Raw genomic sequence first — 24,393 nt, 5'->3', positions numbered from 1 at the left:
GGACGACATCTTAATACAGGCGTCGTCTTTTCCCAGAGCCAAGACTCATACGGATATTGTTCTGGCCTTTCTAAGGTCTCACGGGTGGAAGGTGAACACCGAAAAAAAGTTCTCTGTCCCCGCTCACAAGGGTTCCCTTCCTGGGAACATTAATAGACTCGGTAGAAATGAAAATATTTCTGACGGAGGTCAGAAGGTTAAAGCTTCTAAGTACTTGCTGAGTTCTTCATTCCATTCCTCGGCCTTCTGTAGCTCAGTGCATGGAGGTAATCGGATTAATGGTAGCAGCAATGGACGTAGTCCCTTTTGCTCGAATTCATCTCAGGCCACTGCAATTGTGCATGCTCAAACAGTGGAATGGAGATTATGCAGATTTGTCTCCTCAAATCCAACTGGACCAGAAAACCAGAGATTCTCTTCTCTGGTGGTTGTCTCAGGATCACCTGTCACAGGGAATGTGCTTCCGCAGACCGGAGTGGATCATTGTAAAGACCGACGCCAGCCTGTTAGGCTGGGGTGCGGTCTGGGGCTCCCTGAAAGCTTAGGGCCTATGGTCTCGGGAAGCGATATTCAACATGCTCCAGGCATGGCCTCAGCTAGCGACGGCCAAGTTCATAAGATTTCAGTCGAACAACATCACGAGTGTAGCATACATAAATCATCAGGGAGGAACAAAGAGTTCCTTAGCGATGAAGGAAGTAACCAAGATAATCAGGTGGGCGGAGGATCACTCTTGCCATCTATCTGCAATTCACATCCCAGGAGTAGACAACTGGGAAGCGGATTTCCTAAGTCGTCAGACTTTTCACCCGGGGGAGTGGGAACTCCACCCGGAGGTATTTGCTCAGCTGACTCAGCTATGGGGCATTCCAGTGTTGGATCTGATGGCGTCCCGTCAGAACACCAAACTTCCTCTTTACGGTGCCAGGTCCAGGGACCCCAAGGCGGCATTGATAGATGCTCTAGTAGCGCCTTGGTCCTTCAATCTGGCCTATGTCTTTCCACCGTTTCCCCTTCTCCCTCGGCTAGTGGCCGGAATCAAACAGGAGAAGGCCTCTATAATTCTGATAGCGCCTGCGTGGCCACGCAGGACTTGGTATGCAGACCTAGTGGACATGTCATCTGTCCCACCATGGACACTGCCAATGAGGCAGGATCTTCTAATACAGGGTCCATTCAAGCATCCAAACCTAGTTTCTCTGCAGCTGACTGCTTGGAGATTGAACGCTTAATTCTATCCAAGCATGGGTTCTCGGAATCAGTCATAGATACTCTGATCCAAGCTAGAAAACCTGTCACCAGGAAAATTTACCATAAGATATGGCGGAAATATCTTTGTTGGTGTGACTCCAAGGGTTACTCGTGGAGTAAGATTAGGATTCCAAGGATATTGTCCTTTCTCCAAGAAGGATTGGAGAAAGGTTTATCAGCTAGTTCCTTAAAGGGGCAGATATCCGCTCTGTCTATCCTTTTACACAAGCGTCTGGCAGAAGTACCAGATGTTCAAGCGTTTACACAGGCGTTAGACAGAATCAAGCCTGTTTATAAACCGGTGGCTCCTCCATGGAGTCTAAATTTAGTTCTTTCAGTTCTTCAAGGGGTTCCGTTTGAACCTTTACATTCCATAGATATTAAGTTATTATCTTGGAAAGTTTTGTTTTTGGTAGCTATATCTTCTGCTCGAAGAGTTTCAGAATTGTCTGCTTTGCAGTGTAATTCACCCTATCTGGTGTTCCATGCAGATAAGGTAGTTTTACGTACCAAACCTGGTTTTCTTCCTAAAGTTGTTTCTAATAAGAACTTTAACCAGGAAATCATTGTTCCTTCTCTGTGTCCTAATCCAGCTTCTAAGAAGGAACGGCTTTTACACAATCTTGATGTGGTTCGTGCTTTGAAATTCTATTTACAAGCAACTAAGGATTTCAAACAAACATCATCTTTGTTGTCTATTCTGGTAAGAGGAGAGGTCAAAAAGCGATGGCTACCTCTCTTTCCTTCTGGATGAAAAGCATCATCCGATTGGCTTATGAGACTGCTGGGCAGCAGCCTCCTGAACAAATTACAGCTCATTCCACCAGAGCTGTGGCTTCCTCTTGGGCCTTCAAGAATGAGGCTTCTGTTGAACAGATTTGTAAGGCAGCGACTTGGTCTTCACTGCATACTTTTGCCAAATTTTACAAATTCGATACTTTTGGTTCTTCGGAGGTGGTGACTGTAGTTTAAACAAGAAATTTTAACCTGACTTAATTGCCTGGGCGGGCCGTGGACTGGATACACCTTGCAAGAGAAAACAGAATTTATGCTTACCTGATAAATTACTTTCTCTTGCGGTGTATCCAGTCCACGGCCCGCCCTGGCAATTAAGTCAGATTAAAATTTCTTGTTTAAACTACAGTCATCACTGCACCCTATGGTTTCTCCTTTTTCTCCTAACCGTCGGTCGAATGACTGGGGGGCGGAGCCAGAGGGGGAGCTATATGGACAGCTCTGCTGTGTGCTCTCTTTGCCACTTCCTGTGGGGAATGAGAATATCCCACAAGTAAGGATGAATCCGTGGACTGGATACACCGCAAGAGAAAGTCATTTATCGGGTAAGCATAAATTCTGTTTTTTATTCAGTTTCAAAAACCGTACCCTGCTCCAATACACACAAGCAAATGGAATGGACACGCAGGTCCGGTTAAAATTATTATCAAAACATTGATAAAGTACATATAAAAAACAATAAGCAAGGTACCTATGTCCCCAAGGGCAGACTAGGATATAAAAGCCAGTCATATAAATGGAAGGCATCATATTGAGTCGCGTTTTTCTATTTTAAAGAAACCAATATAGATCTGACCATTGGGAACTCACACTTCTGTAATACAATATTTTTGGGAAAGGGGACCAAAAGCGGGGAAAGGGTAAAATGAGGGAGTTGGTGGTGAAAATAGTTCACCTAGATGGAACCCTGATGTGGGCTCAGAATGTGTGGGGGGGGGGGGAGCTAGTACATAGAAATTAAGTTTAGTGCTCCAAGAATCAATATGAGGAATATGTGAGGTAAACAAAAAGAGGCTCTCGGGAAAAAAAGCTTTTGTACTTCAGGGGGAGAATATATTCCAGCAACACATAGTAATATATTGAACTCACGACATACTATTAAAATAATCTAAAACAACAATATTTAGTAACATGAGAAAGGAGCATGCATGGATTAGAGGATCACTAAAAGAGCTCAAGACTGCACCTAGTAAACACTGTACTTAACGCACATCATACCTAGCACAGACAGTACCTAGAACGCACAGTAACCGGCACCAACCGTACCCGGCACCAACCGTACCCGGCACCAACCGTACCCGGCACCAACCGTACCCGGCACCAACCGTACCCGGCACCAACCGTACCCGGCACCAACCGTACCCGACACCAACCGTACCCGACACCAACCGTACCCGACACTAACCGTACCCGACACAAACAGTGCCCAGCGTAGACACCACCTAGCACATTTGGGAACTAGTACACACAGTTCCTAGCACACACAGCGCCTAGCCCACACAGCACCTAGCGCAAACAGTACCTAACACAAGTAGCACCTAGTACACATATTGCCTAGCACAAACCAGTACCTAGCACAAACAGTACCTAGCACAAACAGTACCTAGCACAAATGGCACCCAGCACAAATGGCACCCAGCACAAATGGCACCCAGCACACACGGCACCCAGCACACACGGCACCCAACACACACGGCACGCAGCACAAACGGTGCCTAGCACAAACGGCGCCTAGCACACACGGCACCCAGCACACACGGCACCCAGCACACACGGCACCCAGCGCAAACGGCACCCAGCACACACGGCACCCAGCGCAATCGGCGCCTAGCACAAACTGTACCTAGCCCAGACAGCATCTATCACCCAATTGGGAGGCCCCTAGAGGATCTTAGGGTGAACACTCCTAAAAAACTGGTTGTCAAAAGTATTACCAACTTAAAGCGTAGGCAACAAAAATTCCCAAGGCAAATTTACTCATTGTACCCAGCACACGCACTGTACTTAGCACACCCCGTACCTAGCACATACTATACCTAGCACACACACACTGTACGTAACACGCACTGTTCCTAAACCACACTGTACCTAGCACAAGCAGTCCCCAGCGCACGCAGTACCTAGCACAAACAGTACCCAGTATCTAACACACACAGAACCAAAAACAAACAGTACCCAGCTCAAACAGTACCTGGTACAATCTGTCCACATCGCCAGAAGTACACAACACAATCCCGAACAAACACAGGTAGTGTCTAACACAGTAAGCACCTAGCACAAGCAGAATCCATAAACGCATACTGTACCTAGGATAAACAATACCTGGCACCAAAATCATGTAAATGTCACGTCAGAGCCACACCATGAGAGAACAAACAAGCAGTGTAGCGAACCGACATTAGCCATGCTAAAGAACTCTTATAGTATTACGTATATATTTATTTAACCCTAAAAGGTGCTTTAAACCTAAGGTACTGAGTTGATGTATCGATAGTCTTATCTGCTTCGCTGTCCCTGCACAGTTCTCCAGGGGCCACCCGCCAACCCCCGAAGACTGCTAACATGTAGAAGTAATGGGCCTATGTATAACCTTAGATTAATTAGCAAATAAATGCAGCATGGTTCAAGTGATATAATAAATAACAGCCTTGGCACTTTTGCTTTATATCTTAAAGTGCAAACTGCATTAATACTTTTGGATGTAAAGTGAGAGCATAAATAAGTAAAAATTGTTAAATTGGGCATAGTGCACTATAGAGTGTATAGTTAATTGAATGAGTTATAGCTGGCAAATTTGAAATATATAGACCAGAACTATTCTAGGGGAATAGCACACGCAGTACCTAGTACACTCGACACCTATCACACATAGTACCTATCATATGCAGTACCTAGCACACACTTTACCTAGAGGTTCTCAATTTATATAAACTGTGAACCAGATACTCATAGCCTCAACTTCGGTATGTTAAGCTATCTCATATTAAAAAAAAAAAATTGAGGCTTAGTATCTCAAATTTTACTCTCAATATAAATAATAAATAAAGTGTTTGCGAGGCAGAAGGTTAGCAGCCATTATGGAACCTTAGTAGACTAGGTATATAGACCCATGCAGTATAAACTTAAAAGTAGCCAACATATACAAGGGACAAGTTTTAACTAAAAAGGCTTGAAAACTGCACACCTGCAAAACAATAATACATAGATGCTCATGTAGAATTAACGCAAAAGCCAACACAGATGTTCATCTATCAGGCTAAACATGTGGCTTAATATAAGTACATAGATAAGTAAAAGTACATTTTTATAGAAAGTGCAAATTATTAACGTACTGAACCAGTGTATATGCCTTAAAGTGTGAAGAAACAGGCATTTTGTCTATAATGGAAATGATTAACCCACTCCTATTTTAAAGATATTTTGCGAGTCTTGTGGAGGCAATGTCTCATCAGTAAATGGAAGGGCTGCTGCAGTGAACATGAGGCAGGTAGGAGTTGGCACATACATTACCCATCCCACTGAACTTTGGGACCCGTTGTCAACAGGTGTTGACCAAGATATTGCTTGAGTGAGCATTGTGCACTCATATGCTGTTGTTGCAAAGACCTACTGACCCTAGACAGTTTGCGGAGTTATAGGCCTCTGAATTATATGGCATCTGTAAAAGAATCTGTATCGTCAGCCTCAGTCCTTTGTCAGTATTAGCCTCATGGTATTTGTGCCACAACGGTTATTTATGTCACCATCATGCAGCTTCAGTGTAGTTCTAGTTTGTGCCGTTCTCTTAATTATAGCTTGTGGGATTATATTGTTCCGAGTGCAAGTTATAACTGGTCCTGTTTTAAGCATGCCTGATCAGGTATGTTACTAAATTCACTCACATGTGGTCCAATACAGGTTTTACGCTGCTATCTTCCGTCAGCCCCATCGGTGGAGGTCTCTTTAGCGGTGGTAGTTCTCTAGGGATATGCCGCTTATCTCACTAGCAGGTTTCTTTTTTCCCAGCAGCGCCGCGTGGTTAGTAGCGTCCGCCTGTCTCCTGATTGCAAGGCCTCAGCTCCAATCGATTCTCAAGGTGCAGTTCCGTCCCCAGTATAAGTCTCCGATCTGTGTTCGGGCTCCGACTCCTTTCCACTGCAATACGGAATGACAATCTGGTCTCCTCCTAACCATGTCGGCTCGAGTAGCGCAGCTCTGTCAGCAGGGTAGGCCCCAAATCTTCACTCAATCACCGTCTGGGATCTAATGCATAAAAACATACCCTGTCAATCTCAGCAGAGTCGGGCAGATATGTAAAAAATACTATTATCTGGTGCTGTTTTGGTGTCTTTTGTGGTTTAGATCGCTCAGTTCTTTTCAGGAGCTTTAGTATAATGCTGCCATCTTAGTTGGCAGTTCGCTCCGCCTTGAGTGTGACTTTTTACTTGTTAGTGTCGCATGTTGAGCATGGCTGGTATGACAGTACCTACTGCTTGTTCAGCTATTTGTTTTTGAAAATAAAAACAAAAGAACCCACTATTCTTCTGGACCTTTGGGTCTGGATGTCGGAAGTGCTTGGGCTGGCCCGTGTCAGTCCGCACCCGATGTCGGGACCAGTGGTGTCCCACCGTGTCCCTTCGTATCCCTGATCTGAGGGGTGTGGGCCTTACCGTGTGGAGCGGTTATGCCCTTTTGAGATACTGTTGATGGTTCTCTTTGAGTCTTTGCCATCGTGTAGTTTACGCTATTTTGCGGAGGTGGCCAATGTCCTCTACCTCCACCCCTGGGAGCTTTTAGGCTATGATGGGATTTTGGATGTCACTGGAACATAAATTTTAAGATCGATTATTCCCCCTTTTTTTTTTTTCTCTCTTTTCTCACAGGAAGTATAACTTGTAACCCGCATGATCCTAGGGTGTTGGTAACATCATTAAATATAAAAGGTATAATCTGACAGCGGTAAACATAAGGGTTGGTACAGGGTTTAGGTTTTCATTAAGGTATGATATTATCATTAGAGTGAATCTTTTGAGGTAGAGAGGGTTTTATATGGAATTTGTATGGTATTGTCACTTGGTTAGCAACATTGCTAACACGACACAGAAGTATATTCTTGGTTTTTATCACATATCACAATGGTTGATAAATCGGAGGGGGTTTTTTTGTTTGTTTTTCTCAATTTTGCTAACAAAGCACAAAGGCACAATATTGGAGTTTATATCACTTTAGATGACAAATATTGTCTTTTTTTTATGGGTTTTTTTTTTAGCAATTTTTGCTAATAAAGCACAGAGGCACAATATTGGAGATTATATCACTTTGAATGACAAATATTTTTTTTTTATAGCACAGAGGCACAATTCGAAGCGCAGACCACTCAGGACAACAAACACTGTATTTTTTCTCTTTTTTTTTTTTTTTTTTTTTTTTTTTAGGAAATGCCCTATAGGGTACAAAACTGGGGAAGGGGGAGAATTAATAAAGAAGCATAAAATAAATAATAAATTAACAAGTAAAAATAGCTCTTTATTTGCATAGTGCTAAATAACAGGACATAGAATGTATATATATAATACATTTTATCTTTCTCTTTGAAATAGTTGCCATAGTAGGAACTACATCTTTATCGGATTTATTTCCCCTATTTTGTTGTATAAATGTTGTTAATATGTTTTGGGGTCCCTCCTTTCTCCTTTTTTTTTTTTTTTTTTTTCCTCTCCCTCCTCTCTTCTCACTTCAAGTTCCACTCACTCCTTTATGCGCAATGCATTCTTTAATAACAGTTAATGGCTAAAAGGCCAATACGTTTATTATCTCAAAATGCAAAAGGACTCAATATCCCACAGAAAAGAAGTCTGGCCTTAAATAGCTTTCATAAAGAGAAGGGAGATATCATATTTGTTCAAGAATTTCATTTTTCTAGAAATAATATACCAAACTTTACAAATAAACTTTATCCGAATATATACCAGAGTACTAATCGTCTGAAGAGAAATGGGGTATGTATACATAGAGATATACCCTTCCAACTTATTCAAGAGGGAAAAGTCGAGGAGGGCAGATTTATTTGTTTAGTAGGGTTGTTATACAACAGACCAGTTACTTTAGTGAATATTTATGCACCAAACAGAGGCCAGAAGTTATTTTTTTTTAAAATTTATAATCAAATATTAGACCTACAAAAAGGTACGTTAATTATAGGTTGTGATTTTAATATCCCATTAGAACCTAAAGAAGATTGTTCTAAATTTAAAAGTAACATTTCGAAACACATTATTAAAGCAATCAACGCTAACCTACTATCTTTATCTCTGCTAGATGTCTGGAGGACTCTCCATCCATCCGTAAGAGATTTCACTTTTTATTCAGCTCCTCAAAAATCATACACGCGTATCGATTATTTCTTAATAGATCAAAATAGTTATATATTGGTTCAAAGCGCTAAAATCTACAATATTACCTGGTCGGACCATTCAATGTTATCTATGGATTTGAGATGGCCGGATAAACCAATAACATCATATCAATGGAGACTAGATGATAATCTTTTAAAGGACATACGAATAAAACAATCTATTGTAAACTCCATTGAAACATATTTTAGCACAAACACCACCGCAGATACCTCTATAAGTACATGGTGGGAAGCGCATAAGGCTGTAATAAGGGGTGAGTTTATAAAACATAAATCTAGAATAAACAAAAACTTGAGAGAACATTATAATAATCTTTTAGATTCACTTTCTAAGATAGAGCATAAACATATAAAAGACCCCTATAATAGCCAGTTAACCGAATCCCTTAAAGAGGCCAGAGAAAAACTAAACAACTATATGATTAAGGGTGCCCAACATAGAGCTTTACCACTTAAAAAAGTATTTTTTAATGGAGGTAATAAAGCGGGGAGACTTCTGGCAAGAGCAATTAAAAACAGGACTTTACAAACATATATCTCCAAAATAAAAGACAAACAGGGTAATTATAAGGTAGGTAGCCAAGATATCGCTAAAGAATTTCAAAGATATTATCAACAGTTATACAATTTAGATAATCAAAAGAAATCCGAAAGCTTTTTAAAGGACAAGATAAATTATATCGAGGAGGCAAAAATCCCCTTATATCAGAAACTCAAAAAAAACTGCTAGATGAGCCCTTCTCCCTTCAGGAGATAAAGCAGACAATTCAAAACCTTTTTACTGGGAAAAGTCCTGGGCCGGACAGTTTTAGTTAAAATTATTATAAAACTTTCTCCGATTTATTAACTCCTAAACTTTGGGTATTTTTTAATTCCCTTAGCCAGGAATCGGCCTTTTCAAAAGAAATGCTAGAAGCAAGGATAATAGTACTACCCAAACCAGATAAAGATCCTAGTGTACTTGCAAACTACAGACTGATCTCGCTGTTGAATAACGATGTGAAAATTTACGCCAAACTAATATCTAATAGAATAAATAAGTTGTTGAAATTATAAATAGTGATCAGGTTGGATTTGTGCCATGAAGAGAAGCTAGAGACAATACCATTAAATCATTGCATTTAATAAAATATGCTAAGTTACGAAAAATACCATCAGTAATATTATCTTTAGATGCTGAAAAGGCATTCGACCGGCTAGTTTGGTCTTTTTTGCAATTAACACTCGAAAAATGTGGTTTTGGGGAAACATCAGACAACGCATTTCTCATTTATATGTCTCCTTCTGCTAAAATAAAAATTAATGGTATACTTTCTGAATCAATTGAAATTTCTAATGGCACAAGACAGGGGTGCCCTTTGTCACCCTTGTTATTTGTGTTATCTATGGAAATATTAGCGACAAAAATCTGTGCGGATAAAAATAGTAAAGGCATAAGAATAGGAAACCAAGAATATAAGATAACCCTAAATGCAGACGATGTGTTACTAACATTAACTGAGCCGGTGAGGTCTGTTATAAATCTAGAACACCTACTTCAGGAATATGGGATGTACTCAAACTTTTTAGTCAATAAAAATAAATCGGAGGCGATAAAGATCTCGTTATCAGAGAGGGACTATCAAGTATGTAAAACACATAGTGTATATATATGGAAAGAAACCTCATTAAAATACTTGGGAGTTCATTTAACACCAAATGATACCAAACTCTTCTCTGAGAATTATTCAAAATTACTAACAAACCTTCAATCAGATTTAAAAAAATTGGTCAACAAAGACCCTATCATGGGTAGGTCGAATACACACGGTAAAAATGAATATCCTCCCACGTATCTTATATATATTCCAGACAATACCTATAAACATTCCTTATACATATTGTACTAATCTTCAGAAAATTATAAATTCATTTATTTGGAAGCAAACAAAGCCGAGAATTAATAGATCTATACTATATAAGGCTAGGAACTTAGGAGGCTTGGGTGTACCAAACATTAAGAATTATCACAGGACAATAACATTGCAAAGAATTTTAGACTGGCATATCAATGTTAAGAATAAAGCATGGATATTGCTAGAAAATAATTTAGTATCCCAACAACCACTGAAAGAAATCATTTGGACTGTAGCAGAAAGAAAAACCATCAAGTATTAAACAATTTCCAATGATTAACCATACCTTTAATAACTGGGTAAAAATAATAAAGGATTCTGCTAATATATCAACTACCCCTTCCCCTTTAAAGGGACACTGTACCCAAATTTTTTCTTTTGTAATTCAGATAGAGCATGCAATTTTAAGCAACTTTCTAATTTACTCCTATTATCAAATTTTCTTCGTTCTCTTGCTATCATTATTTGAAAAAGAAGGCATCTAAGCTTTTTTTTTGTTTCAGTACTCTGGACAGCACTTTTTTATTGGTGGATGAATTTATCCACCAATCAGCAAGGACAACCCAGGTTGTTCACCAAAAATGGGCCGGCATCTAAACTTACATTCTTGCATTTCAAATAAAGATACCAAGAGAATGAAGAAAATTTGATAATAGGAGTAAATTAGAAAGTTGCTTAAAATTTCATGCTCAATCTGAATCACGAAAGAAAATTTTTGGGTACTGTGTCCCTTTAATACCAATAACAACTAATATAGAATTTCAAGGGGGACATATCCCCAGGTATCATAACCAACAAATACAACAAGACCCTATACCTTTAATTCAATTTCTTTCATGTAATTAGCAAGAGTCCACGAGCTAGTGACGTATGGGATATACATTCCTACCAGGAGGGGCAAAGTTTCCCAAACCTCAAAATGCCTATAAATACACCCCTCACCACACCCACAATTCAGTTTTACAAACTTTGCCTCCTATGGAGGTGGTGAAGTAAGTTTGTGCTAGATTCTACGTTGATATGCGCTCCGCAGCAAGTTGGAGCCCGGTTTTCCTCTCAGCGTGCAGTGAATGTCAGAGGGATGTGAGGAGAGTATTGCCTATTTGAATGCAGTGATCTCCTTCCACGGGGTCTATTTTATAGGTTCTCTGTTATCGGTCGTAGAGATTCATCTCTTACCTCCCTTTTCAGATCGACGATATACTCTTATTTATATACCATTACCTCTGCTGATTTTCGTTTCAGTACTGGTTTGGCTTTCTACAAACATGGAGATGAGTGTCCTGGGGTAAGTAAATCTTATTTTCTGTGACACTCTAAGCTATGGTTGGGCACTTTATTTATAAAGTTCTAAATATATGTATTCAAACATTTATTTGCCTTGACTCAGAATGTTCAACATTCCTTATTTTCAGACAGTCAGTTTCATATTTGGGATAATGCATTTGAATCAATCATTTTTTCTTACCTTAAAAATTTGACTTTTTTTCCCTGTGGGCTGTTAGGCTCGCGGGGGCTGAAAATGCTTCATTTTATTGCGTCATTCTTGGCGCAAAAAATCTTTTCTGTTTCCGGCGTCATACGTGTCGCCGGAAGTTGCGTCATTTTTTTACGTCCTTTTGCGCCAAAAATGTCGGCGTTCCGGATGTGGCGTCATTTTTGGCGCCAAAAAGCATTTAGGCGCCAAACAATGTGGGCGTATTATTTGGCGCCAAAAAATATGGGCGTCGCTTTTGTCTCCACATTATTTCAGTCTCATTTTTTCTTTGCTTCTGGTTTCTAGAAACTTGTTTATTGGCATTTTTTCCCCATTCCTGAAACTGTCATTTAAGGAATTTGATCAATTTTGCTTTATATGTTGTTTTTTCTCTTACATATTGCAAGATGTCTCACGTTGCATCTGAGTCAGAAGATACTTCAGGAAAATTGCTGTCTAGTGCTGGAACTACCAAAGCTAAGTGTATCTGCTGTAAACTTTTGGTAGCTATTCCTCCGGCTGTTGTTTGTATTAATTGTCATGACAAACTTGTTAAAGCAGATAATATTTCCTTTAGTAATGTACCATTGCCTGTTGCAGTTCCCTCAACATCTAAGGTGCAGAATGTTCCTGATAACATAAGAGATTTTGTTTCTGAATCCATCAAGAAGGCTATGTCTGTTATTTCTCCTTCTAGTAAACATAAAAAATCTTTTAAAACTTCTCTCTCTACAGATGAATTTTTAAATGAACATCATCATTCTGATTCTGATGACTCTTCTGGTTCAGAGGATTCTGTCTCAGAGATTGATGCTGATAAATCTTCATATTTATTTCAAATGGAATTTATTCGTTCTTTACTTAAAGAAGTACTAATTGCTTTAGAAATAGAGGATTCTGGTCCTCTTGATACTAATTCTAAACGTTTAGATAAGGTATTTAAATCTCCTGTGGTTATTCCAGAAGTTTTTTCCTGTTCCTAATGCTATTTCTGAAGTAATTTCCAGAGAATGGGATAATTGGGTAATTCATTTACTCCTAAACGTTTTAAGCAATTATATCCTGTGCCGTCTGACAGATTAGAATTTTGGGACAAAATCCCTAAAGTCGATGGGGCTATTTCTACCCTTGCTAAACGTACTACTATTCCTACGTCAGATGGTACTTCGTTTAAAGATCCTTTAGATAGGAAAATTGAATCCTTTCTAAGAAAAGCTTATCTGTGTTCAGGTAATCTTCTTAGACCTGCTATATCTTTGGCTGATGTTGCTGCAGCTTCAACTTTTTGGTTGGAGACTTTAGCACAACAAGTAACAGATCATGATTCTCATAATATTATTATTCTTCTTCAGCATACTAATAATTTTATCTGTGATGCCATTTTTGATATTATCAGAGTTGATGTCAGGTTTATGTCTCTAGCTATTTTAGCTAGAAGAGCTTTATGGCTTAAAACTTGGAATGCTGATATGGCTTCTAAATCAACTCTACTTTCCATTTCTTTCCAGGGTAACAAATTATTTGGTTCTCAGTTGGATTCCATCATCTCAACTGTTACTGGTGGGAAAGGAACTTTTTTACCACAGGATAAAAAATCTAAGGGTAAAAACAGGGCTAATAATCGTTTTCGTTCCTTTCGTTTCAACAAAGAACAAAAGCCTGATCCTTCATCCTCAGGAGCAGTTTCAGTTTGGAAACCATCTCCAGTCTGGAATAAATCCAAGCCTTCTAGAAAGGCAAAGCCTGCTTCTAAGTCCACATGAAGGTGCGGCCCTCATTCCAGCTCAGCTGGTAGGGGGCAGGTTACGTTTTTTCAAAGAAATTTGGATCAATTCTGTTCACAATCTTTGGATTCAGAACATTGTTTCAGAAGGGTACAGAATTGGTTTCAAGATGAGACCTCCTGCAAAGAGATTTTTTCTTTCCCGTGTCCCAGTAAATCCAGTGAAAGCTCAAGCATTTCTGAATTGTGTTTCAGATCTAGAGTTGGCTGGAGTAATTATGCCAGTTCCAGTTCTGGAACAGGGGATGGGGTTTTATTCAAATCTCTTCATTGTACCAAAGAAGGAGAATTCCTTCAGACCAGTTCTGGATCTAAAAATATTGAATCGTTATGTAAGGATACCAACGTTCAAAATGGTAACTGTAAGGACTATCTTGCCTTTTGTTCAGCAAGGGCATTTTATGTCCACAATAGATTTACAGGATGCATATCTGCATATTCCGATTCATCCAGATCATTATCAGTTCCTGAGATTCTCTTTTCTGGACAAGCATTACCAGTTTGTGGCTCTGCCGTTTGGCCTAGCTACAGCTCCAAGAATTTTTTCAAAGGTTCTCGGTGCCCTTCTGTCTGTAATCAGAGAACAGGGTATTGTGGTATTTCCTTATTTGGACGATATCTTGGTACTTGCTCAGTCTTTACATTTAGCAGAATCTCATACAAATCGACTTGTGTTGTTTCTTCAAGATCATGGTTGGAGGATCAATTCACCAAAAAGTTCATTGATTCCTCAGACAAGGGTAACCTTTCTGGGTTTCCAGATAGATTCAGTGTCCATGACTCTGTCTTTAACAGACAAGAGACGTCTAAAATTGATTTCAGCTTGTCGAAACCTTCAGTCACAATCATTCCCTTCGGTAGCCTTATGCATGGAAATTCTAGGTCTTATGACTGCTGCATCGGACGCGATCCCCTTTGCTCGTTTTCACATGCGACCTCTTCAGCTCTGTATGCTGAATCAATGGTGCAGGGATTACACAAAGATATCTCAATTAATATCTTTAAAACCGATTGTACGACACTCTCTAACGTGGTGGACAGATCACCATCGTTTAATTCAGGGGGCTTCTTTTGTGCTTCCGACCTGGACTGTAATTTCAACAGATGCAAGTCTCACAGGTTGGGGAGCTGTGTGGGGATCTCTGACGGCACAAGGAGTTTGGGAATCTCAGGAGGTGAGATTACCGATCAATATTTTGGAACTCCGTGCAATTTTCAGAGCTCTTCTGAAGAGAGAATCGTTCATTTGTTTTCAGACAGACAATGTCACTACTGTGGCATACATCAATCATCAAGGAGGGACTCACAGTCCTCTGGCTATGAAAGAAGTATCTCGAATTCTGGTTTGGGCGGAATCCAGCTCCTGTCTAATATCTGCGGTTCATATCCCAGGTATAGACAATTGGGAAGCGGATTATCTCAGTCGCCAAACGTTGCATCCGGGCGAATGGTCTTTTCACCCAGAGGTTTTTCTTCAGATTGTTCAAATGTGGGAGCTTCCAGAAATAGATCTGATGGCGTCTCATCTAAACAAGAAACTTCCCAGGTATCTGTCCAGATCCCGGGATCCTCAGGCGGAAGCAGTGGATGCATTATCACTTCCTTGGAAGTATCATCCTGCTTATATCTTTCCGCCTCTAGTTCTTCTTCCAAGAGTAATCTCCAAGATTCTGAAGGAATGCTCGTTTGTTCTTCTGGTAGCTCCAGCATGGCCTCACAGGTTTTGGTATGCGGATCTTGTCCGGATGGCCTCTTGCCATCCGTGGACTCTTCCGCTACAACCAGACCTTCTGTCGCAAGGTCCTTTTTTCCATCAGGATCTCAAATCCTTAAATTTAAAGGTATGGAGATTGAACGCTTGATTCTTGGTCAAAGAGGTTTCTCTGACTCTGTGATTAATACTATGTTACAGGCTCGTAAATCTGTATCCAGAGAGATATATTATAGAGTCTGGAAGACTTATATTTCTTGGTGTCTTTCTCATCATTTTTCTTGGCATTCTTTTAGAATTCCGAGAATTTTACAGTTTCTTCAGGATGGTTTAGATAAAGGTTTATCCGCAAGTTCTTTGAAAGGACAAATCTCTGCTCTTTCTGTTCTTTTTCACAGAAAGATTGCTAATCTTCCTGATATTCATTGTTTTGTACAAGCTTTGGTTCGTATAAAACCTGTCATTAAGTCAATTTCTCCTCCTTGGAGTTTGAATTTGGTTCTGGGGGCTCTTCAAGCTCCTCCGTTTGAACCTATGCATTCATTGGACATTAAATTACTTTCTTGGAAAGTTTTGTTCCTTTTGGCAATCTCTTCTGCCAGAAGAGTTTCTGAATTATCTGCTCTTTCTTGTGAGTCTCCTTTTCTGATTTTTCATCAGGATAAGGCAGTGTTGCGAACTTCTTTTGAATTTTTACCTAAAGTTGTGAATCCTAACAACATTAGTAGAGAAATTGTGGTTCCTTCATTATGTCCTAATCCTAAGAATTCTAAGGAGAAATCATTGCATTCTTTGGATGTTGTTAGAGCTTTGAAATATTATGTTGAAGCTACTAAGTCTTTCTGAAAGACTTCTAGTTTATTTGTTATCTTTTCTGGTTCTAGAAAAGGCCAGAAAGCTTCTGCCATTTCTTTGGCATCTTGGTTGAAATCTTTAATTCATCTTGCCTATGTTGAGTCGGGTAAAACTCCGCCTCAAAGGATTACAGCTCATTCTACTAGGTCAGTTTCTACTTCCTGGGCGTTTAGGAATGAAGCTTCAATTGATCAGATTTGCAAAGCAGCAACTTGGTCCTCTTTGCATACTTTTACTAAATTCTACCATTTTGATGTATTTTCTTCTTCTGAAGCAGTTTTTGGTAGAAAAGTACTTCAGGCAGCGGTTTCAGTTTGAATCTTCTGCTTATGTTTTTCATTAAACTTTATTTTGGGTGTGGATTATTTTCAGCAGGAATTGGCTGTCTTTATTTTATCCCTCCCTCTCTAGTGACTCTTGCGTGGAAAGATCCACATCTTGGGTAATCATTATCCCATACGTCACTAGCTCATGGACTCTTGCTAATTACATGAAAGAAAACATAATTTATGTAAGAACTTACCTGATAAATTCATTTCTTTCATATTAGCAAGAGTCCATGAGGCCCGCCCTTTTTTTGGGGTGGTTATGATTTTTGTATAAAGCACAATTATTCCAATTCCTTATTTTATATGCTTTCGCACTTTTTTATCACCCCACTTCTTGGCTATTCGTTAAACTGAATTGTGGGTGTGGTGAGGGGTGTATTTATAGGCATTTTGAGGTTTGGGAAACTTTGCCCCTCCTGGTAGGAATGTATATCCCATACGTCACTAGCTCATGGACTCTTGCTAATATGAAAGAAATGAATTTATCAGGTAAGTTCTTACATAAATTATGTTTTTTTAGAAAACTGTAGACTTAAGCCACAAGGGGAAATAATGAATTTAGCTAAAGGTAGTTATGGTAATTGGTTTAAATATCTACAATTGCATAACTTTCTGGAACATCATCCAGAAAAAGCAAAATTAATCCGGCAATTAACTAATTTTGAAAAAATTTGCTTCAAAGAGACTCCTTTAAAAAGTACTATTTCATTTAGTTATAAACGTCTCGCGGCCTCAGAGGAGAGCATAAAACATGGATATGCACTAAAATGGGAAATGGAAACAGGGATTCAACTAGAAGAATCGGAATGGTTAAATATATATAAAAATATAGCTAGTTCTTCCTCATCCTCTAATATACAAGAACTAAATTATAAAATCCTTACTAGATGGTATTTAACCCCGGTTAGATTACATAGCATCTATCTGAACGCTTCCAACCAATGTTGGAGAGACTGTGGTATGATAGGTAGTATGCAACACATATGGTGGGACTGCCCCATGGTTAAAAATGTTTGGGGAGAAATTTCGAGGTGTATCCACAAGATAAGTGGGAAAAATGAGTTCCAATTAGATATATATACTGCCTTATTAAATAAACCAATTAAAGGCATATGTAGAATAACAGCTAAATTAATAATGTATATACTAAATGGTATAAAATCTACATTAGCCAGAAACTGGAAAAAAATATATGTCCCTGAGAAAAAAATAGTGACTGATAGAATCAATGAGCTTTTAATACTCGAAGAATATGCTTATTTAAAATCAAAAAGGGAACACATATTCCAGATGATCCGTTTCTATTGGGAAGAATTTATGAATAGTGCCGAGAATAGGTGTAGGAGCGGGGCTACTGGGGTGGGGAGAGAGAGGAGGGGAGCGTTTGCTCCACTCACATGGAATAATTTTTTTTTTTTTCTCTCTTCTTTCTTTCTGGGACATATATATATATATATATATATATATATATATATATATATATATATATATATATATATATATATATATATATATATATATATATATATATATATATATATATGGTATGAATTAGTTAATTAGGCAACATATCCTGTATAGGATCACACACTAAGTTTGTATAAGACTATGGGCACATGTTGTATGCTAATGTAATGTAATGTTGTGTATAATAAAAATTTATTAAAAAAAAATAATAAAAAAAATAGGATAACACATGTGATGACTCAAATTACACTACCAGATACACATGCGGAAGATACCGCCCCCATGGAAAAGAAATACTTTATACTTGAAAGCATACTTAATATAGAATTACTTTTTTTAAGGTAATACAAAGGCTGGGATAATATCAACAAGTAATTGGTCGAGACACAAAGTGTTAACCTTTAGGATGAATAGACACCTCATATCATATACACATAATATATGGATATATGGAAAACCGAAATAGGTAATTTTGGCAATATATGAAGCAAACATCTTCGTTACAAATGGTCAAACATATATATGCCTCTACATATGTGTATATAATAATGTACACATATCTTCATATAAACATGAGATATAGGAAGATAACCTTTTATTTATCATAAGATTTACTCAATGAACTTGGTAACTTGTATTAATATATACACACATAAAAAAATTGGGAGTTGGTAATAATATAACAATGATGGATACATGATTTTTACATCAAGGTTTTTGTGTTTATTTTGTAACATTATAAAGATATATATTATAACTGTAGATTTTGCTGTTAAATGTAGTCCAGGCTCATATGTATGAGCAGGCACTATATGGGCTCTAATTAGACTAATTATGCATATACACACCTGAGGAGGTGGGTGTTCCCCAGGTGTCTGGGGATTGTTCTGTTTTTGTATTTAAGCCAGAACTCTTTTAGTTAACAGAAGCCTGATGAAACAGACAGAGATCTGAGAATTGCATTGCTTTCTGTGTTTTAATATCAGAGTTATATGCTTTGAACTCTGTTTTTATGTTTTTATATTAAATTGTACACGATTACTATATATGAGAGTCTGAGCTTTATTCACACATTGAGGACACCTGGGATACCGGTACTCATGCTGGGCCAGTGAGCTGGGACACTGCAAACTTCCAGTCTTTCTTACTTAGCACAATTGGGTGCTGCTCTTTTTGTGAGTATGCATTTTGTCTCATTATACCTTGATTTGTATCTACTATATCACACCAGGAGGCGCCCTTGTCATGTGATTGTTTTTCACAGCTAAAGTTGGTCCGGATTAAGTTTCATGACAAGGTGCTGAATCCCACTGGGTATGGTCCATTTGAAAACCTTCATCTATCCGAATTGGAAACCAGGATAAAACTCCTAAGGACTGACCGTCTTGGGGATCCATCTATGAACTGACTATACTATCAGCTAAGATATAGAGGACGTTTGGTCCATTGTTCACTTTGGTTTATTTGTTATTAGACTCAATTGAGTCTTTTTTCTAAGTATTTATTTGTTATAGAATTTTGCACTTCAGAATATTTTTATATGTACATCTGTTTTTTTTGCGCCCCCTAGAGTTGATACAAAAGATCTGTGTTCCAACTGAATAATAGGAGTACTCATTTATCTAAAATAATCTGGTACAGCGTATCATATTGTTAAAGTTCCTTTTTGGCTAATATTTGTGGTTGTTTTCTTGTGGGGAAAAACAATGTTTAATGGGGCATATACACATTTTATGTTGGTCTTGTAAGAGTGACTATTCTTTCAACATTAAAGAAAGATGATGTGGTAAACTCATGTTTGTTCATCTCCTCTCTAGGTTTTTAATGGTCATTCTTCTTCACTATTTAAAGAAGCAACTCACCTGTTTGCAGATTTCAGTAAACAGAAACCAGACGATCCTCGAGTGAATGTGGCAGAGGCTGCAGAGACAGGAGTACTTTGCCTAAAACCAGAATATATTGCAGATTACCTTATTAAGGTTTGTATTTAAAGTGTCATAATAAATGTGCCTTTTTTTGTATATGAAATATTATACTTAAAGGGACAGTCATACACCAGAAATGTTGTTGTTTTAAAAGATAGATAATCTAATTACCCATTCCACAGTTTTGCATAACCATCACAGTTATAATAATACACTTTTTACCCCTGTGATTACCTTGTATCTAAGCCTCTGCAGACTGCTCCCTTTTTTCAGTTCTTTTGACAGACTTGAATTTTAGCCAATCAGTGCTCACTCCTCGGTAAATTCACGTGCACGAGCACTATCTTATCTTAATAAAACACATGAACTAACGACCTCTAGTGGTGAAACAGTCAAATGGAGAGGCAGCCTTCAAGGTCTAAGAAATTAGCATATGAACCTCCTAGGTTTAGCTTTCAACTAAGAATACCAAGAGGACAAAGCAAAATTGGACTTGACTGTCCCTTTAAGCTTAAACATTATAGCCATAAAATATGTTTCTTTCATGTAATTGGCAAGAGTCCATGAGTTAGTGATGTATGGGATATACAATACTACCAGGAGGGGCAAAGTTTCCCAAACCTCAAAATGCCTATAAATACACCCCTCACCACACCCACAATTCAGTTTTACAAACTTTGCCTCCTATGGAGGTGGTAAGTTTGTGCTAAGATTTCTACGTTGATATGCGCTTCTCCGCATTTTTTATCCCGATTTCTCTCAGAGTACAGTGAATGTCAGAGGGATGTGAAGGGGGTATTACCTATTGAATGCAATGGTTTTCCTCACAGGGATCTATTTCATAGGTTCTCTGTTATCAGTCGTAGAGATTCATCTCCTACCTCCCTTTTCAGATCGACGATATACTCTCATATTTCATTTCCTCTACTGATAACTGTTTCAGTACTGGTTTGGCTATCTGCTATATGTGGATGGGTGTCTTTTGGTAAGTATGTTTTCATTACTTAAGACACTCTCAGCTATGGTTTGGCACTTTATGTATTTATATAAAGTTCTAAATATATGTATTGTACTTATATTTGCCATGATTCAGGTTTTCAGTATATTTCCTTTTTGCAGACTGTCGGTTTCATATCTGGGAAATGCTTTTTTATGAAAATGTATTTCTTACCTGGGGTATAGTCTCTTTTTAAAATTGACTGTCCTTTAAATTCGCAGGCAGGATTAGGCTTGCAAGGGCGCAAAATGCCAAAGTTTATTGCGTCATTCATTTTTTTGGCGCCAAGTTACGTGCGTTGACACAAATTCGTAATTTCCGGTGTCTTAGTTGACGCCGTGTCCTTCACAAGGTTGCGTCATCTGTGATGTCATTTCCGGACGTTTTTGGCACCAAAAAATATTTTTCTGTTTGTTGTGCGTCATACTTGGCGCCAAATATTTTCATTATTTTAGACCCCATTCCTTTTTGCCTCTTGCCTTTTTCTATGTCAGAGGGCTATGCTGTTTGCATTTTTTCCCATTCCTGAAACTGCCATATAAGGAAATTTGATAATTTTGCTTTATATGGTTTTTTTTTCTCTTACATTTGCAAGATGTCTCAATCTGATCCTGTCTCAGAATTCACTGTTGGATCCCAGCTGCATGATAACAGTTCTACCTAAGCTAAGTGCATTTGTTGAAACTTGTGGAGATTATACCTCCAGCTGTGGTTTGTAATAGTTGTCATGATAAAATTTTACATGCAGAAAATGTATCCATCAGTAGTAGTTCATTACCTGTTGCTGTTCCCTCAACATCTAATACACAAGATATACCTGTAAATTTAAAATAATTTATTTCTGATTCTATTTAGAAGGCTTTGTCTGCCATTCCGCCTTCTAATAAACATAAAAGGTCTTTCTCTTGTAAGGTGTATCCAGTCCACGGATTCATCCATTACTTGTGGGATATTCTCCTTCCCAACAGGAAGCTGCAAGAGGATCACCCACAGCAGAGCTGTCTATATAGCTCCTCCCCTAACTGCCACCTCCAGTCATTCTCTTGCAGCTCTCGACAAGGGAAGTATCAAGAGAGATGTGGTGAATTAGTGTAGTTTATCTTCAATCAAAAGTTTATTTTTAAACGGTACCGGCGTTGTACTGTTTTTTACCTCAGGCAGAAATTAGAAGAAGAGTTTTGCCTGAGGTTTTTGATGATCTTAGCAGGTTGTAACTAAGGTCCTCTGCTGTTCTCACACATAACTGAAGAGTATGGGGAAACTTCAGCTGGGGGAATGGCCTGCAGATTTAACTGCCCTGAGGTATGTTCAGTATATTTTTTTCTAGAGGATGATAAAAACTAGAAAATGCTGACAGTGCCTGATATATTTAAGGTAAGCCTGATTGCAGTGATTTAATAAACGACTGGCATCATGCTTGCAGTAAAGGGTAATATTCATATTACTTTCTATTATGGCTTAGTATGTAAAACGTTTGCATATATATAAAGAACGTTTTTTTACTGAGGGTGATCAATCTTTATTTGGGGCCTAGTTTTCCACATGGCTGACTAGATTTCTCCTAGGAGTAGTTATTTATGGCCCTTTCACTTTGAGTGCATGGTGGGAGGGTCCTATTTTTGCGCTCTAATTGCGCAGTTGTTTTTACATTCTGAGACATCCAGCTTCCCTGAAGGAGTCCCCTGACATATTGGACCTCTGTAAAGGGTTTTTGTGCCTACAAAAGTCGTTTTATGGGAAGGTAGGAGCCACAGTAGAGCTGTGGCAGTTTGCTTGTGACTGTTATAACGGTTTTACCGTTTTTTTGCTTCATTTTTGAGCCTATGGGGTTAATCATCCATTTGCAAGTGGGTGCAATGCTATTTTAGTCTGTTATACACACTGTAAAAATGTCATAAAGTTAACTGCTTTTTTCACTGTTTTGCAGTTTTTGTTTGTTTTTTTTCCCTTAAAGACCCAGTACCGTTTTTTATAATCTGCTTTTTCACATTAATTAAAGTGTTTTCCAAGCTTGCTGGTCTCATTACTAGTCTTTTAAACATGTCTGACATAGAGGAAACTCCTTGTTCATTATGTTTAGAAGCCATTGTGGAACCCCCTCTTAGAATGTGTACCAAATGTACTGATCTTACTATAAGTTATAAAGACCATATTCTGGCTTTAAAAGATTTATCACCAGAGGAAATTGACAAGGGGGAAGTTATGCCAACTAACTCTCCCCACGTGTCAGAGCCTATAACTCACGCTCAAGGGGTGCCAAGTACATCTAGTGCGCCCATTGCGTATACTTTACAAGACATGGCGGCAGTTATGAATCATACTCTTACAGAAGTATTGTCCAAACTGCCAGGGTTACAAGGAAAGCGAGACAGCACTGGGGCTAGAACAAATACAGAGCTCTCTGACGCTTTAGTAGCTATGTCTGATATACCCTCACAATGTGCAGAAGCCGAAGAAGGAGAGCTTCTATCTGTGGGTGATTTTTCTGACTCAGGGAAGACACTTCAACCTGATTCTGATATGTCTACATTTAAATTTAAGCTTGAACACCTCCGCATGTTGCTCAGGGAGGTTTTAGCAACTCTGGATGACTGTGACGCCATTGTAGTCCCAGAGAAATTGTGTAAATTGGATAAATACTATGCAGTGCCTGTTTACACTGATGTTTTTCCAATACCTAAGAGGTTTTCAGAAATTATTACTAAGGAATGGGATAGACCAGGTGTACCGTTCTCTCCCCCTCCTGTTTTTAAAAAGAGGTTTCCTATAGATGCCGCTACACGGGACTTGTGGCAAACGGTCCCTAAGGTGGAGGGAGCAGTCTCTACCCTAACGAAGCGTACAACTATCCCTGTCGAGGACAGTTGTGCTTTTCTAGATCCAATGGACAAAAAATTAGAGGGTTACCTTAAGAAAATTTTTATTCAACAAGGATTTATTCTCCAGCCCCTTGCATGCATTGCCCCTGTCACTGCTGCTGCGGCCTTCTGGTTTGAGCCTCTAGAAGAGGCTCTACAGTTAGAAACCCCATTGGATGATATCCTTGACAAGCTTAAAGCTCTTAAGCTAGCCAATTCATTTGTTTCTGACGCCGTTGTTCATTTAACCAAGCTAACGGCTAAAAACTCAGGTTTTGCTATTCAGGCGCGTAGGGCGCTATGGCTTAAATCCTGGTCAGCTGACGTTACTTCAAAGTCTAAGCTTCTCAATATTCCCTTCAAGGGGCAGACCCTATTCGGGCCTGGACTGAAGGAGATCATTTCTGATATTACTGGAGGAAAAGGTCACGCCCTTCCTCAAGATAGGTCCAACAAATTAAGGACCAAACAGACTAATTTTCGTTCCTTTCTAAATTTAAAGAGTGGCGCAGCTTCAACTTCCTCTAATACAAAACAAGAGGGAAATTTTGCCCAGTCCAAGCCGGTCTGGAGACCTAACCAGGCTTGGAACAAAGGAAAGCAGGCCAAAAAACCTGCTGCTGCCTCTAAGACAGCATGAAAGATCAGCCCCCGAT

At 38.9% G+C, this 24,393-nt stretch overlaps 1 protein-coding gene across 1 annotated transcript in view; it reads left to right on the top strand.

Annotated features, from left to right (window-relative positions):
• TOPBP1 (DNA topoisomerase II binding protein 1) overlaps positions 1-24,393 on the top strand; it is an 872,354-nt gene that overhangs the window by 806,578 nt on the left and 41,383 nt on the right. The window contains exon 26 of the mRNA XM_053715750.1: positions 19,775-19,936. Coding sequence (XP_053571725.1) covers positions 19,775-19,936 — 162 coding nt within the window. The remainder of the gene's footprint in view (positions 1-19,774; positions 19,937-24,393) is intronic.

Source organism: Bombina bombina, chromosome 5 (genome assembly GCF_027579735.1).
Source record: "Bombina bombina isolate aBomBom1 chromosome 5, aBomBom1.pri, whole genome shotgun sequence".
NCBI lineage: Eukaryota > Metazoa > Chordata > Amphibia > Anura > Bombinatoridae > Bombina > Bombina bombina.
Note: the sequence above shows the minus strand (reverse complement) of the source record. Positions and strands in the feature narration are given on the sequence as shown.